The sequence below is a fragment of the Leuresthes tenuis genome, unplaced genomic scaffold (assembly GCF_036924035.1).
Source record: "Leuresthes tenuis unplaced genomic scaffold, fLeuTen1.0.hap1 SCAF_23, whole genome shotgun sequence".
Taxonomy (NCBI): domain Eukaryota; kingdom Metazoa; phylum Chordata; class Actinopteri; order Atheriniformes; family Atherinopsidae; genus Leuresthes; species Leuresthes tenuis.
The window spans coordinates 16683689-16700124 of record NW_027325377.1 but is presented as its reverse complement, the minus strand read 5'-3'; the positions used below and the strand labels follow the sequence as shown (position 1 = coordinate 16700124).

General features: G+C 39.1%; 2 protein-coding genes across 3 annotated transcripts in view; one reads left to right on the top strand and one right to left on the bottom strand.

Annotated features, from left to right (window-relative positions):
• The window catches only part of chrm2a (cholinergic receptor, muscarinic 2a), a 75901-nt gene extending 62224 nt beyond the window's left edge, over positions 1–13677 (top strand). The window contains exon 3 of the mRNA XM_072377513.1: positions 4098–13677. Coding sequence (XP_072233614.1) covers positions 4139–5647 — 1509 coding nt within the window. The 5' untranslated portion in view covers positions 4098–4138 and the 3' untranslated portion in view covers positions 5648–13677. The remainder of the gene's footprint in view (positions 1–4097) is intronic.
• Positions 13674–16436, bottom strand: part of ptn (pleiotrophin) — a 44249-nt gene continuing 41486 nt past the window's right edge. For both annotated transcript variants that reach the window (XM_072377514.1, XM_072377515.1), the window contains exon 5: positions 13674–14476. In XM_072377514.1, the coding sequence (XP_072233615.1) occupies positions 14421–14476 (56 nt within the window). In that variant the 3' untranslated portion in view covers positions 13674–14420. The remainder of the gene's footprint in view (positions 14477–16436) is intronic.

The window sequence follows — 16436 nt, the reverse complement described above, 5'->3', positions numbered from 1 at the left end:
TTCAGTGTCTCCGTATTTCTCTTGTTTGAATCCTTGTCTGAATAACAGCCCTGACGGAGAGTTGTTTATGTACGCTGACGGGGAAAAAAATGGACTGATATTTTCCTAAGTGGAAACTTAAACTAACAGAAGAGCCAAAAAACATTGTCCCAGTGAAGAAAAGTATTTCCATCTCGTGTTCACCAACCTTACAGCACTTAATTTTTCAGAAAACTGAGATCCCTGCTAAGCTAATAAGATTGATTATTATCATCTATATCAATGAAATACTCCAAAACCACCTAAAGGTGTGCTGAATGGATTTGTAATACCCATGGAGCAGCGTTACTGTAGCAATGAGAATATTTGCAGTCCAGTCACGTCTCTGTTCAAACAGCAAGTAAACGAAGGCCTTACCCTGCACACTCTCATGGAGAGGGCCAACGATGAAAATGCATGTAATCATCGAAGGGAGGGAGCAAGTAGTCTGGGCTTTACCTAGGATCAAGGCTCATAGATGGGGGACTTGGAATCTGAACACTGAGAGGCAGTCAAGCGCGTCAGTTTGAGTGCAGCTCCACAGCTGCCACTTTTAGAAACACTCTTTCTTATATCTTATATCAATAGAAAGTCAATACTAGTTGTAAATAAAACAGTATTTTAAGTGATTATTCAGCTTCAGACAAAAAGCAGTTATTTTAATTCAACCCAAAATTTAACAAGTGTCTTACTTTGCTGCTACTTGGATCTAATATCTGGTCATCTGTCCAGCCTGGAGTCCACTACAACAGAAAGACTGAGAACAGAAGTTGTGAAAAAAAAAATGGTAAGGTTGGCCTTCTCTGTTTCCCAGGGGCCATAAGCAATTTTCAGCTCTAGTGAGCCAGTTCCAGGAATACCTAACATTGAACACAGAACAATACTCAAGCTCATTTATTCACATCCTCCCATGGCAGCCAGTGACTGTCACTTTTTTTTTTCTTTTTCACACAAAACAAAAATTCAGGCTTACTAAATCCACCGACTCAAATTCATTCCAGCAAGTCTAACTGCAAAAGTTTTAAAGGATGCTTAAGACATACTTCTAACCTACTGTAAGTATTCAAATGTAGTGAGTTTGTAAATCCATTCAGAAGTGTGATCAATTGAATGAGAATAAAAAGTTGAATATTCATCTCAGAATAATTAAACAGTTCCCCCGAATGTCACTGACTGCAGTGGTGCTAAGACTTGCAGGTAGCTCCATGATTGACAGCTATTCTAAGAGTGCCACTGCTGCTCTCACCTGATGATGGAAATTGCACTGCTGCTCAGCAGGTGTCAGTGCCTGTGTTTCACAAAGCAAAGCTAAAGCAAAGATGCTTTTCTCCTGCTCAGTACTACATCTTCACGACTGTTGATCACTGTCTTCCAAGGAGATAAGATCAAGTTGATCAAGCCGGATGTAAAACTGTAGCTCAAGTTTGGTTGATTGCAATAAAGCATATCATTGGCTTTCCATGTTAGCAGCACTTTCTACAGTTGGATATTTATGTAAACATGACTTTCAAGTGTGTGAAAAGAAGCTTTAAAACCAAGTCTGGGCTCCCCGCTGACCTGTTTTTGGAAATCAGTGGTTATCCACATTGAATTCAAAAAGGTTTTCAGTATTTTTAGTTGACACAAGACAGGACACAGCTTCTGCTGAGCTGTCGAAGAGATTTCAGGTGTGGGAGAATGCTTATGGCAGCTGGAGGTAAACAAAGAGCAGCTAAGGGAGTAAACTGCCCCTAGTGTGCTATGACCATCCATATGGATTCACTTTGCTTCTCTAATCCACATAGCTCAAGTGAGCCACAAGTGTGTCCCCTTTGTATTGTTAGTGGTTTGAATGTAAATCGGTGGTCTTTAACATTTTACGGGGATAAGCCAGTTTAGCTCCATGCCTAATGCAATGATTAGGGATTTCTGGCACAGCAGATAAGTGAATGTTCACTGGTTTCTGAGCAACTAGCCTCAATGGTTAAAGACCTTATGTCAAAATGACTGTCTTGGACAAGACGGCTTTCCAGCTGCAGAAGTCTCCCTCATTAACATCAACTTTGTCATCATGAAATGGGCCATTTATTAGGCTGAAGAATCATCATGTAAGCAATTTTTGGTCACAAGAAAACATTTCAATACAAAATAAGCACAGCTTCTTTGCCACCACATTACGTGATGATGCCACCGTGATATCTGTCCGAGGCTAGGCCGGATGACCAAGATAAAGTCACCTCTTATTGTGACAAAAAACTTGAGCAGATGCCAACATATCAATCTTCTGTTAGTGACCCATCTACAAAGAGCATGTTTTGTCTGGATGATGATTAATATGTGGTTTTCTCTGTAGTTTGTTAATCAAATTTCCCTGAATATGTATACGCTCAATACAGTTGAGTGCATAGTAGAGTTGGGTTTCAATTATAGCTTGACAAGGCCATTTAATTATGCCACCATTCTTTTCCCAGAATACATAGATGGTAGGGGAATTGACCCTTTGCCTGAAGTATATCTGATGTTGTGATGCTGTGGACTGAGCGGAAAAAAACCCAGCTGTCTCAATTTTACAGACTGTTTATGAGCAGTTGGATAACAGAGAAAAGAAAAACATCTTTTGGTGGAAAGTTGCAAACGGCAGAGAGTCAAATGTATTTCTGCCATTCACAAAGACAACTGAATCCAGGCTTGGAAACATGGATTTGCAGTCAACGCTTTGTGTTGGGTAAATTACATTTCAGACAAAAAAAAAAATCATTATTGTACAATATTATGACAAACCATAGACGCAACACGTTATTTAGCATCTTCCATTTATGGTCCATGAAACTGCAACATTTTTGCATGTGATGGGAAAGAATGTAACAATGCAGGTCAGATGTTAGATTGTCATTGTCATGCTTGTTCCCAAAATACCTGACAGAAAAGAACTACGCCATACACAGCTTTATAAATCAAACTACACTGTATAAAACAGGCCATTGTTTAAGGTTACAAGAGAAGAAGCAGGTCACTTGGGGATCAAAAGAATTCTATAGTTCTGTGCGAAGAGAATTTTTTAGTGTTACTTGGAAATGGACCTTTGAAGATGAAATGTCAGCCCTAGTATGGTCAATAATTCCTTTTAATGTTTTTTCTATTGAACTCTTGTTAATATGGACTGTGTGTGGTGTATAATTATGCTCTTTTTCAAAAATTAATGCACCCATCAATGGAAAATATACAGGTTTGGAAACACATTCACAAGAGGGAAGAAATTAAAATACTTTAATTTAAGCCACCAGAGTTTAGATATCAGGTGTTTAAAAATGTAGCCATGAAAGTGAACCAGCAGACAAAAGTGGTAAAACTGATGGACTGGACTGGTGGACATATTTGGCCACAATGCACAGTACAGTGTTTGGGGAAACCCAGACACTGCATATCAGCGCAAACACCTCATACCAACTGTCAAACACAGCAATGAAAGGCCAATCTTAAGAGCTTGTTTTCAGATGTTTTTTAATTATGTCCTGATACATAAGACCTTAGAACTCAGAAAGACTTAACTTTCTTTGTCATATCATCTCTTTCACAATCAGCTATTTATGTGAATTTTGATTGTATCCTTTTAGTGTCCCTTTTATTGTTTTTTTTCCCTCTCTAAACCAGGTGTCTAATAGGGAGATGTTATCTGTGCACCGATTATGAAAAATATGAGCTAGAAATCTGTACCTCTAATTACCAAGCCACAGTAATTGTTGTACATGCCAAAATTGTGACCGTTAGTTGATTAATTGGATGAGCTAAAAGCTGGTTCCAAACAGGAAAGGGCACAGTGCTAATACTGATGGTTTGATGGCGCATGTCTATTTTTGTAATTTATCTCTGGATCCTGAAAATGCTCTACACTGATGATGGCAATGGCAGCTTTAGAAAGCATACTGAACACATTTTTGGAGACTGTATTTCCAAATAAGAACGCTAAGTGTATATTCTGCCTTACCCACAACCCTAATATGTATGCCATTCCAAAAACTTCAAATGACTAACAAGCTAAGACTGTCAGAGTCATCTTTTGCATTTTGTTACAAATCCCTCTTCTCTTTTATCTCTTGTAGGTTCCATCTGAGTAGGGGGCTGCAGCGAAAGACCAAATGCCATGGATGTATTCAATTTCACATACTGGAATGCCTCTGAAGGCAATGAGACAGCAGTTGTGGAAGAGAGCGAAAGCGCCTACAAGACTGTGGAGGTGGTGTTCATTGTGCTGGTGGCTGGTTCCCTCAGTTTGGTCACAGTTATTGGCAATATCCTGGTCATGCTTTCCATCAAAGTTAATAGAAACCTACAGACTGTCAACAACTATTTTTTATTCAGTCTTGCATGTGCTGACCTAATTATTGGATTGTGTTCTATGAACTTGTACACAGTTTACATAGTAATAGGCTACTGGCCCCTTGGACCTGTGGTGTGTGACTTGTGGTTGGCCTTGGACTACGTTGTCAGCAATGCGTCTGTCATGAATCTTCTCATCATAAGCTTTGACAGATATTTTTGTGTCACCAAGCCCCTCAGCTATCCTGTAAAAAGGACCACCAAAATGGCAGGGATGATGATTGCTGCTGCCTGGGTCCTTTCTTTTATCCTCTGGGCACCCGCTATTCTCTTCTGGCAGTTCATTGTTGGTGGGCGGACAGTGCCTGAGAAGGAGTGCTACATCCAGTTCTTTTCCAATGCAGCTGTCACTTTTGGCACAGCCATTGCCGCCTTTTATCTGCCTGTCATCATCATGATCCAGCTATACTGGCAGATATCCAGAGCGAGCAAGAGCCGTGTTAAGAAGGATACCCGCAAGCCATCAGGAGCCAACCCAGAAGTAATATCACCTGTTCAGAGGAGAAATAGCACACCAAAACCCAACAATAACAATGTACCAGGAGAAGATGCGGGGCATTCCCAAAACCAGAGTGCTGAAGATGGGGCTAACCAGCATGATGGAAAGTTGCAAAATGGCAAAGGACCTTCCTCCAACACTGCTGATGGAGAAACAGAAGGGGACGATGTAACAAGGGAGATCGGCGCTCCTGGAGAGGAGAAAGAGAGCTCCAATGACTCAACATCTGGCAGTGCAGCTGCTTCCAATCAGAAGGATGAGGAACCAATACCTTCCATAGTCAACTCCAGTGCCGAGAAAAGCCAGCAGGTCCCACGTCAGCGAGCCAAGGCGGGGGCCTCCAAACTGACCTGCATCAAGATCAAGACTAAGTCACCTAAGGGAGACTACTACACACCATCAAATGCCACCGTGGAGATCGTTCCAACCTCAGAGCGGCAAAACCATGTGGCTAGGAAGATTGTGAAGATGACTAAACAGCCTCCAACCAAGAAGAAGAAAGGGGCGCCATCACGGGAGAAAAAAGTCACCCGTACCATAATGGCCATCCTGGTAGCTTTTGTGGCCACCTGGACTCCTTATAACGTGATGGTGCTCATTAACACCTTTTGCTCCAGCTGCATCCCCAACACAGTGTGGACTATTGGTTACTGGCTATGCTATATCAATAGCACCATCAATCCAGCCTGCTACGCCCTGTGCAACGTCACATTTAAAAAGACATTCAAACATCTTCTCCTCTGCCAGTATAAGAATATAAGATCAGCCAGATAAATACAGGCCCCTGTGGAGGAAGTGCTGAAGTATGAGTTACCTGTCTGTATATGTTGTGTGTGTGGGAGTGTGTTGTCCACGCACAAGTGTTTGTGTCTGCAAAAGAGATTTGTAAAAATCATAGAATACCCTTTGAAATTGCTTTCCATCATTTTATCATTTGTTTTTCCAATTTTTGTCAATCACCGGTTGTAGCACTTTACAGTAATTCAACTGAAGCCAGTTGCATTGAGATGAGTTGCGCAGAAGCAGCATTGACAAAGATGGTTGGGAAAATTCAGTTCTTGAAAGTTGTAAGCTTAGAAAAAAACGAGGTTGTGCAGGGAATAGGGAGTGATACTGAGCTGATAAAAAATTAACAAAGATATGACGCAGAGGAAGATCTGCGCTGTATGGAAAAGAGGAAACTTAAAAATGGGAAAATAGGGCTGACTGAATTTACAAACCTTCCATGTTTGAAGTTCAGTGAAGATACTTGTAAATATCTGTACATATGAGTGTATATTGTATTTGTGTGTGCAGTTGTGGGTGTGTTCTGGTTCTATGTTTGCGTGCACACACACTTGTGCCCCTCTGCTTGCCTTCTTTTTGTGTGTGATCATCATCATGGCACTTCCAGCCTGCGAAATGTAGAATAAAACGGTGTGTTTTGTGTAGATTGCCTCTAACGCAGTCACGTCAGAACAGATAGCTATCTCATCTATCAAATAGAAATAAATTCCCACAAATACAGAATAGATCTATTTTTATGCTAAAGTTGCACTTTTCAAATTTGCTCATCCACAGTAACAACTGCTGACTCTTGTATTTTAAAGGTTGGTTTAACTAATTCAGATTTAGATATCTGCTGTTACTCCAAACAAAATTTCAACTATTTGTACTCACAGCATTAAGAAATTACACAAAACCCTTGTGAGGTGTATGGTGAAGTCTCCATTCATCTTTTCTCATTCCAAACTTACAAATGCTAATCAAATATAACAATGGAAACCCAGCTACTATAAAGGTTCTCAAACTGTTCTCAGAGTGCAGATATTTGTCGTACTGCTAAGCTAAGTGTGTAAGTAGCTAGTGTGCCCATGCTCCTTTGGGTTTGGAGCATGTTTTACAGATAAAATAGCCAATAAATTAGTGGGTCCAGTAGAACATTGAACATGGCATGTATAGCAAAAGCAGACACCATACAAGGGTTTAGAACAAAATCTTAATTTGGATAACCAGCCATACTGTACCCTAAGATTAAATTACACTTAACTAAATACAGTTATTTGGACCAATCAGGTGAATCCCTAATTCTACTAGCTGAGATTTTAAGCCCAGAACTGCCAGTCATTTTGGGAAACATGATCATCCATATACAAGTTAGATGAGAAAACACCATTCATACTTATACAGTTAGTTATCTAAGTGTAGCATGAAGAATAGAAATTATTAGAAAATATATCTAACTACCAGCACCTTTCTCATTAACATTCTTTATCTCATTTGTTTATTTCAGTACAAAAACCCATTTTCCAATCGAATCTGTGAGTTACAGCATTTTGTCTCGTCACTGTAAAGAAATCACTGCATCCAGTAGTCCAGGAGTAGTTCCTCACAGTGTCTCAGTGTCACATTTTGTATTTTGTGTGGATTATATTTGAGAAGAACTTCTTGCATACGACCAGTCATGTAAGATTACAGAAAATAACCAAACAGATGCAGCTGTAGGATCAACAAACAAACAAGTGGGGAAAAAGAATATTTGGCATGAGATTGTTCAGCCGTACTCTCCCATTTACCACCACAGAACTCATCACTTTGGCTTTTACTGCTGACAGGGTGTCAGGTGTTTATTTTTCACGGCAGCTATTAACATATTTATGTTTGCCGTCGCGGTGTTCACTACTGTAAAAAAGAACCGTCCTTCCCAGTGTGAAACTTGTGGTAGGAGCTCAGAGCTGTCTTGTATTCTTTTAAGCGGGGCGACATTTTGTGGAGTGACATCTGTGCATGCGGATGAGTGGGAGACGTCATTTGATTCAGCTGGTTAGCGGATCGACGCCTCAGCATGTACTGCACTGCACTGGCGTAATGAAGTTTGCGAAGACCTGCATGTGTGTGAGTATACATGCTGATGTGTGTTTGTGTCCTCCAAGACTGGAGATTACTTCTGATTACAGGTCACAGCCTTGTGATTTAAAAAAAGGGCTATTTTCGTGTCTTTTAAAGTGTTTGTTGTGACTTCATCTTTTGATCTTACAGTTCATTTGAGTTCATCTATTCTGAATCATGATTGGTAAATTGAAAGTGATAAGTATTGTAATCGTTGCAATGGCAGAAGAAATTAGAAAATATCAATGAGGGGCATGTTCCGTGCGTTCATGCATGTCATCCATCATTTCAGCCTATTAGACTATCCTCAGTTCCAATAATGTATGCTCACAAGTTGGAGTGATGAATATGTAGGAGCTTTTGCCATCAGGAGACTGCCAAAGTGGTTGGTAGGGGGGCTTTGCAAAGATTTACGCCTGCACCGAATAGCTCCTCAAGGCTGTCAGCTTTAAAGAGAGATCTGGGACAGATCCTATAATGAAAACTCACCATGAGGCTGATCAGATTACGTGCCAATGTGGAACACCTACATATAGATTAAAGACTGCCCATTACACGCTCAGCTTGTTCCTGCATGCAATGCGCCTGTGTCCCACTTATTGCTCCACTCAATTCTTATCTCGGTATCATTTAGATTTCTTATTGGGTTGTGACTATAACATAAACATCACAAGTACATTCATTAGCTTGTTCTGTTATTCATGAGCATTTTTCCTTTTGCATCTATTTCTCCAAATAGTGCCTTCCTTCTTGCTAAATTTCATTGTATAGCTCAAATATGAGCAAAGCTATAGTAGTGAGGAGTAAGCATTCATACTGTCGGACATGAAAAGCATTTTCTGTGTCCAGATAACTTTACTGACAATACCAAGTCATTTAATCTTGGTGCTACGTTGTATGTGGAAACATTTGGTCTTGGAGAAGACTTGCTTGATAAAGTCTAATAAAAATACTCAATTCATATCACTGAGGAGATCAGGCACAGGCTTTAAGAACTGCTGAGTTTTGCTATGTTTAAGCAAGGGTGATTGTCTGCAAATTGCAGTCTTTGTTCAGTCATGGGAACAGACAGGAAAGTGGACGAAGAGAGGCGTGATAACACACTGCAAAGGGCCCCGGCATTGAATTCGATTCTCGGCCTGTTGCAACAAAGACTTTCAGCTTCTGTACTCGCACCAGAGAGGGGAATGATTTTGAAGTGGTTTAAATCATGGGTTCCCAACTCGTTGTCCCCACTCTCCCAGAGAGGGTGACAAAGATCAGAGGGGGTGTGTGAGGTTTTCTCCCCACAGAGGCTGTCAAAATTCAATCTGCATATGTAAAAAAAAAACCATTTACTGGATTATGAAAAGCCTGTCAGGGTGAAGCACATCACATACTGCTATTACACTCAGAAGGGTATTGTTTTTCGGGTATTTTACTGAAATTTGTAGGAAGTGAAGTCTGGAAAGGGCACATCTACTAATTTGTAGAAACAGCGGATTGATGTGTTTTTGGTTAAATGCCATACCTCGCTGACACATTCACAGTAAGACCAACAAGTGGATGCAGGGTCCTGAATCAAACATCTATAGTAGCACTGTGCTTGTGTCTTTATGCATAGATTTACCCTGCACTGATATACACTCTTGGCATGCAAACATGTTTTTTGGACACAATTTTGTCTTATGTTACTGATGTTGATGTGTATTTAAATTAGTCATGTGTTGGATATCCACATTTCCAACTTCAAGGATGTGGAATACCTCTGCAGTAAAGAGTAACTTGCTCCCCTTCCATCAGATTCAGGCCTTGTAGTTTCTTTCTTTTCTGTAAAGGAACGTGTAACTTTTTGTTCTGGAAAGGAGAGCCAGTAGAGTTTTCAAAGAGGAGTCTTTCGCCGTGTCTGCACATTTCTGTGCGGGTGCCCTAAGAGGCTTAGCGGCAGGATGGGGGGTTATGGAGCTTTTCTGTAGATACATGTTGAGGGGGCTTTCAGGAAAAAAAAGTCAGGAACCACTGGTTTAATTCATGCAAAACCACACAGGATGCCAAGTGGATGTTGCCTTCAAGATGGTGGATTGTATAATAACGATAAAGATCATCAGATTTCAGCTTAAATCTCAGGTGACTACCTTCTATTCTACCATCTAAAATGCAATCACGACAACAGTGTGTCGCAAAACACAAAGTTTTCATTTAAATCATTTCAAATAGAAAGAAATATGAAACTTATTACTGTGAAGGTATTTCTCCACTACTCAAAGATCTACATTAGGATTGCAAATCATGAGTAACTGCCATTACATTTGTACTTGTGTAACACTCGTGCAAATTCTTAAAGGTTAAAGCTGCTAAATTCATAGAAACTGCCATCTGTCCTACCAGTAAATGAAGGTGCTGTAGGTGCAGATAGATCTTTGTTGAAACAGAATAAAGTTTAAAGCAGTACCGCTAAAGTGAATTCTAGAAGGTGTTTGACACTATTATTTTTCATTAATTATTGGACTCTAAATCCTTGCTGCATCCGTATTGGATAATCTAATTTAAATGTGCTGCTTCCTCAATTTGAAAATAATGTAAAACTGACAAACTGTTGGATGTTCTATTAACTGGAGACCAAATTAATTTAGAGATTTACTGAGAATATGAACTCCCCTATGCTCCCCTATTAATTTGCCACACTGGATTACTGATCAAAGTAAAACATTTGCAGAATATATTGAAGCATAAATTAACCGAGAAGTACAATATAGAATTGTTTAGCATTCTGTTCATATGCATTTCAATTAAGTTAATTAATATTTAACAAAGTAAAGGAGAAGTACCTCAAATTTTAAATCAGTTTGTACTTCTTTACTAATCCTTCTGCATATTCCAGATGTGAGCCAGTCATCTGACTTCAACATTCAAACATCTGTCACATTGATAAGTGGAGCCATTTCTGTTTGACATGTGTCACACATCTCAGTAATGAGTAAAAAGCTTTCCATAACATCCTATTAATCTTTGCTAAGCTGTTGTTTGAGTGATACCAGCAGGACAGTAAGTGGATCTCAACTCAAGCAGTCCATAGGTCTCAGTTTGAGCATCTGCTTGCTTATTTGATGGAAGGTGTTGGAAGTTTATCACCTATTAGGGAGGGAAAAGGGGCAAAATGCGTCCAAAAAACAGAGGCACTTACCGGAGGAGCAAAGTTCTTGTAAACTGTTTCGGCCACTTTGTAGTGAGGATGAAAGCAAAGAGACGACCTTGTATCAGGCCTTGTCTGGAAGTGATTTGGGAATGTTGGCTCGTGACAGAACAAGAGAGTGTTGTTCCGTGACAGTGAAAGAGTGCAGCTGTTATGCATGCGAGGGAGGAAGGCATCTGATGGCCCCAAGGTGTGCTTTGTTTATATGAAACAGATGAGCACGCCTTTGTCATCATGGTTACTAAGTGGGTTGAGAGTGAGGAAGAAATGGGGGAAGAATGCAGTCTATCAGAGAAAATCCAAAGCTGAAGGACAGTGAGTGGACCATGTTTGGAGAAGTCACAGCCACTCTGGGCAGGTCAGCCAAGGGTTTTGCTGCAGGAATTTTGGTGTCCCAAATGAAACCTGCTGCCTGCTGTAAAAATTGTATTATACAGCACCATATACTGCTACTCCTGCTCCTTTTATTGTGTCTCATTCTCATTGAACAAACAGAACTTTCTTAGTTTGAAGTGATATGGTCGTCTTCTTCACATTTTATGAGTCCAATTTAGATAGCTGACACACACACTCTGGTGTTCATTTGTCTAATAGGACTAAAATAAACAGTCTGTTTTGTAATCATCAGATCATGATGTGCCGTCAGAGCCAGCTGGGCTCCTGTTCAGACGGCTTATGTCAAAGGGCTACACTCCTTTTACGGAGTACATGTGACATGGAACGTTTATCTGAGACGACTTCCAGATTTAAGATTTCTCTGGCTTCCCTCTTGGGGGGGTGTCGCTGAGTATAATCTCAACAACCCAGTGCAGCAACACAAACGTGAAAACGCAGCAGCTTCTCCATGCTGGGAGAAAATTCAGAGATGGAAAATATATATCGCCGGATTGTACGGAGCAATTTGAAGTGCCTTATTCAAAGTGACATCAACAAATTGCTCTTTTATCCTAAAATCCCTGTTGTATCTTTAGAGTGTCTGTGCTGAGAATTCTAGCTTGTGCTGTGGTGTGATGCAGATTAAAGTGCATGTTAATCAGTCTTCGTAAATATATATTTTTTTCACCTTTTTCCCAGCTCTGAGCTCCCTGTACATCTTAACGGAGAATGCCTGATGGTAGAGGAAATGATGAGTTTCGACTGAACAATCTAAAGTGATCATCTCAATGCCTTAGAAATAATAAAAGTCACAGCAGTGACAGATTTCAGTAATATCTTGGCCTCACTGTAGGCTGTTTTGGTTAATTTCCCATCCAATATTTGCGTGTGTTCTCATTTCTCACAAGGGAAATTGTGCTGTGCAAACCCTGTATGTCTGTTGTGTCCAGATCAGTCCCTGCCATCAGTTTGTGTGTGTGGGTGGGTATCCAGGTATGCAGTTTGCTGTGTAATGTTTTTTCCTCTTTTCTAAAAGACATCCTCAGCATGAAAACATCAGATCTGACAAAATATTGTGACATACGTACATCAGGGAAGATATGCACAGTGTAACTGTCTATTTCTCCGTCATCACTCCTTCTTTAAGCAGTCTTTCAATAGTAAAAAGCTTCCAAAGACTCACTTTGACACAGCTTTCTGTGCTACTGGAATAAATGTAGATACATGAAATTGTACATTTTCTATCACATTTTGTAAATCTGTGTCTTTTATCACTGTACAGAGTACAAATGTAGTATTTGAAATTAGAATATTATCGATGTACAGCTAGAATTTCATTTTTTGGGTTTGAAACTGTTCTGTAAAATCTACAAAAATATGAGTATTATAAATTATAGACTTATTTTAAAGAGAATCTTATTACGAATGTAGAAAGTATAACTGTATGTGCATTTCTTGAGTTTGTGATTTGCCAAGAAATGGATTCCTGCCTGGCAAAATGAGACTGGTTACTAACTTTTACACACTGGAGCAGAGTTTCAGGGGGTTTGAAGAATGACTTCTGCAGCCAGAGAAAAGGGGAAAGAAGAAAAAAAAAGAACCAGGAAGAGGACAAAAGGTAAAAACTAGTTTTAGTGTAGCCCAAAAACCCAAAGGCAAAGGCTTTCATTTTGATTTCACGTGTAAACTTATGAAGCTTCACACTCACCCTGGGAAGAAGTCGGTTCACTTGCTGGACATATTATAACTTTTAGCAATTTTGCTACCCTGGGGAGAAAGGGGGTGGGGGGTTGTTGAACTGTGTGACCCAATCTAAACTTCTAGGGTCTCAAAACACATCGATTTAATGTAAAAATCAGTAAATGGATTGTTTGTTTTTAGTTTTTTTTTAAAGACTTTTCTTTTTTTCTTTTTTTTTAAATCAGTAGCCTGCAGCAAGTGTTAAATGTACATTCAGGTGTTAATTTTCCATTTGCTTATGTATGTAGATGTTCATTGTGTATTCACTCACTGTGGCTTGTGGCTTCTCTTGCAATAGGAAAAATAAACTCGAAAGTATCTTGTTTGCAATGTATATATCTATATGACAGTACATTATATGTGACTAATGCCGTACATTTGAAATGTACATACACATGTTTAATAGCAACTATCTGAATGTTCCCCCCAAACAATCCCACATTTATTCTACTCCCCTCCCCCTACTATGATACTTTCGATACAGAAACATTGGTATTCCGTTTTGATGCATTCTTGATAATTTGTTCTGGACAATGAATCTGAGTGTTTTCACCGGCCACCTATGACACTGTAAAATAAACTGCATTAAGTGGTTGCATTGTACCATATCCTCTCCAAATGAAATTCCAATAAAAGTATATGAAATGTGTTTGAAATTAGTTTTTATTTCATTTTATTTGATTGGCAGGATACACAAGGGGGAAGAGCAAATGCTTTTGGTATCTTTTCCAACTTTCATTTATGTTCTACAACTTTTTTTTTTTTCGCAGGTGGAAGTCATGGGAATGTCTACTTCAAACAATAACTACACTGATGATACATTCAGGAGAGGCAGATGGTGACCATGTGTGGCTATAAATTGGAGTCTAAAACAGCAGCAAGAGTAGATCAAGAAAAAAAACACTGTTGTACAGCAGTTATTTCCACAGTTTGATTTGAAGTAGAGTTACATTTAACTTTGCTCAAAATGAAGTAAGGACGTTTAAAGCTTAACTTTTAACAAACTGCTTCATTAAATCATGGCAGGAAACAAAGTTTTCAAAAATTAGAGTTAGGGTATTTGACTGTAAAATAAATCCTAGGCAATTTGCTCTTAAGAAAACAATCCTAGAAATAACATCATTAAGTGAAAACACTAGTATACAAATCTTCTCATTATCCTTCCCTACAACTGTGAATTATATTTCCTATAGCAACATACAAGTTGTTTCTTATCGGGTGCTAGACAGAAGAAAAAATAAAACACGTTGTCACTAAAAGTCATGTTTCCACTGGTTTTGTCGAAGCTCCTACTGTAAACCTACAGGACATACAAAGAGGAACCAGGTGGAAATAGGGCAGTGGATGTGTTTCCACAGTCTTCTTCCTTCCTTTCTGGCTCAAACAACCTTGTCAGTCCATTTGGGTGCGCTCTCGCTTCTTTCCCTCCTTCTTTTGCTTCTTTGCATCTACAAGAAAAGACAAAGAATTACAACCTGCATACTTTATAGTAGCCTTTCTGCCAGAAGAGGTGTCTTTGAAAATAAACAAATCCCTTTGTCTCCAAGAAGAGATGCAATGCAGTTTATTTTTCAGATTGCAGTAACCATACAAGTTTTAATCAACCAGAATGTGTGAGTGCATGTTTAGTGCTGTCTCTCTCTAGGGTATTGATTTGATGGCTTAGTATACATCCCATGAAGAACCACTTTATCAGCTTGCAACAAGAGTGGATTGGCACCTGGCAGCCGTGACAGAAGTCATAGTGCATGTCTTCCCTTTCTGCTTTATGACCTCTCTGCTCTAGTAAACAGTTACAGAACAACCTGTATGGCCAGCAAGCTTCTGGCAGTCAGTTTGTTGGACTATCAACCTGTTTTTTTTGTCTGCCATGTGCGTGTGCTGTGTCTGCTCGTCTGTTTCTCAGTCAGGTCGTTCATCTTCTTTTTACTCTCTGAAAGTTGGTTTACGTGTAGGCAGATGTTATAGTTCCAAAGAGGTAAACATTGGAGAGACAGACAATTTTACAGAAGACATTTTAGCATGTCGTTGGAGGAGAAGCACAGAGGAATGAAAATAGTTCATCATTCAGTTTTAGTTTCCTGGTATTGGTTTCATGCAACAAGAGGATCTCGGACTATTTTGTCTTCCTCAGCCACAACAAAAGAGATAACCCCACGTCAGAAAATGTTGGGATGCATTAGATGATGGAACTGTATTCTGAATATAACTGAATTCTTTACTTATTCTAACATGAATCTTTAGATTTATTCAATTTTAAGACTATATGAACCCACAATGTATTGTGTATTTTCTTGTCAATTTCACGACTACTACGTTTCCATGTCAGGCTTGAAAAAAACTTCCCTTAAAAGTTTGAATATGTATAATTTAAGGCTACTAACAAGGGTTTCACAGCAGATCTCAAAACAAAGGTTCACTTGCTTCTGCTACTCATGTATGTAAAACTTCCTTCATAGTTCTTAGTTGTTTGATAGGGTTTGCAGGTTAACAGCCAAACTAGCTGCATCTGTGTAAAAAGTTTGTTTTAGTTAATTTTTAATCAGAAATATAGAAAACTGTAAAAGATTCATAAACACCACTATATTTACCAGACACATTAGATTAGATTGGATGTAATCAAACTGATACTTTTTAACACACTAAAGAATCTCTTTTTTTTTCATTTGTTTCAACAGATTAATGGGTACAAACAAGCTAAGTGCTGTTTTCCATTATGGGAAGCAATCAATACCTCTTTTGTATCCATGTACAGAATTAGAATCTAACTCCAGTAGCAAGCTGACTGAGAACAAAGACGAAGAACACTGGCTGAACAAACAGCATGCAAATTGCTTAGTGATGAGCTTTATGGTCACACTTTTGTTACTTATGGCTAGAGCCAATCCAGCTCTTTCTTCATTTAATCTTGGCTTTAGCTGAGGTTAAAATGACTGTTGTACAAAAGGCCTAACAACACATAAAAGGATGGTTTGGTGCTCACAATTTCACCGTTTTCACAAATCCACAGAATACTTGTATGTCTTACATACTTGGTGTTACTAAGCCAAGCTTTCTGTCTGAAAACACACTGAACAGAGATGTCAGCCTGACTAATCCACATCCCCTTTAGTTTAAACCACATATATGATCCAAAAAGAAGTTCCTACAGCATTTTGTTACTACAAATTTTAGAACTTACATCATTATTGTTCGCTAAACCTGGTCTACATAGTTGACAGATGTTTGAAATAAGTCACCCTGTATTCATTAAGGCCTTTTAGAGTTATAGCTAAAACATATTAAGAAGTATAGTGATAATAAATAAATGCTTTAATGCATTCATTTTAATATGAAGGGATTATCTTAAAAGGAGGCCTCCACTACATGCAAATCCATTAATAACAAGCTGGCAAGTAGTACTGAAGT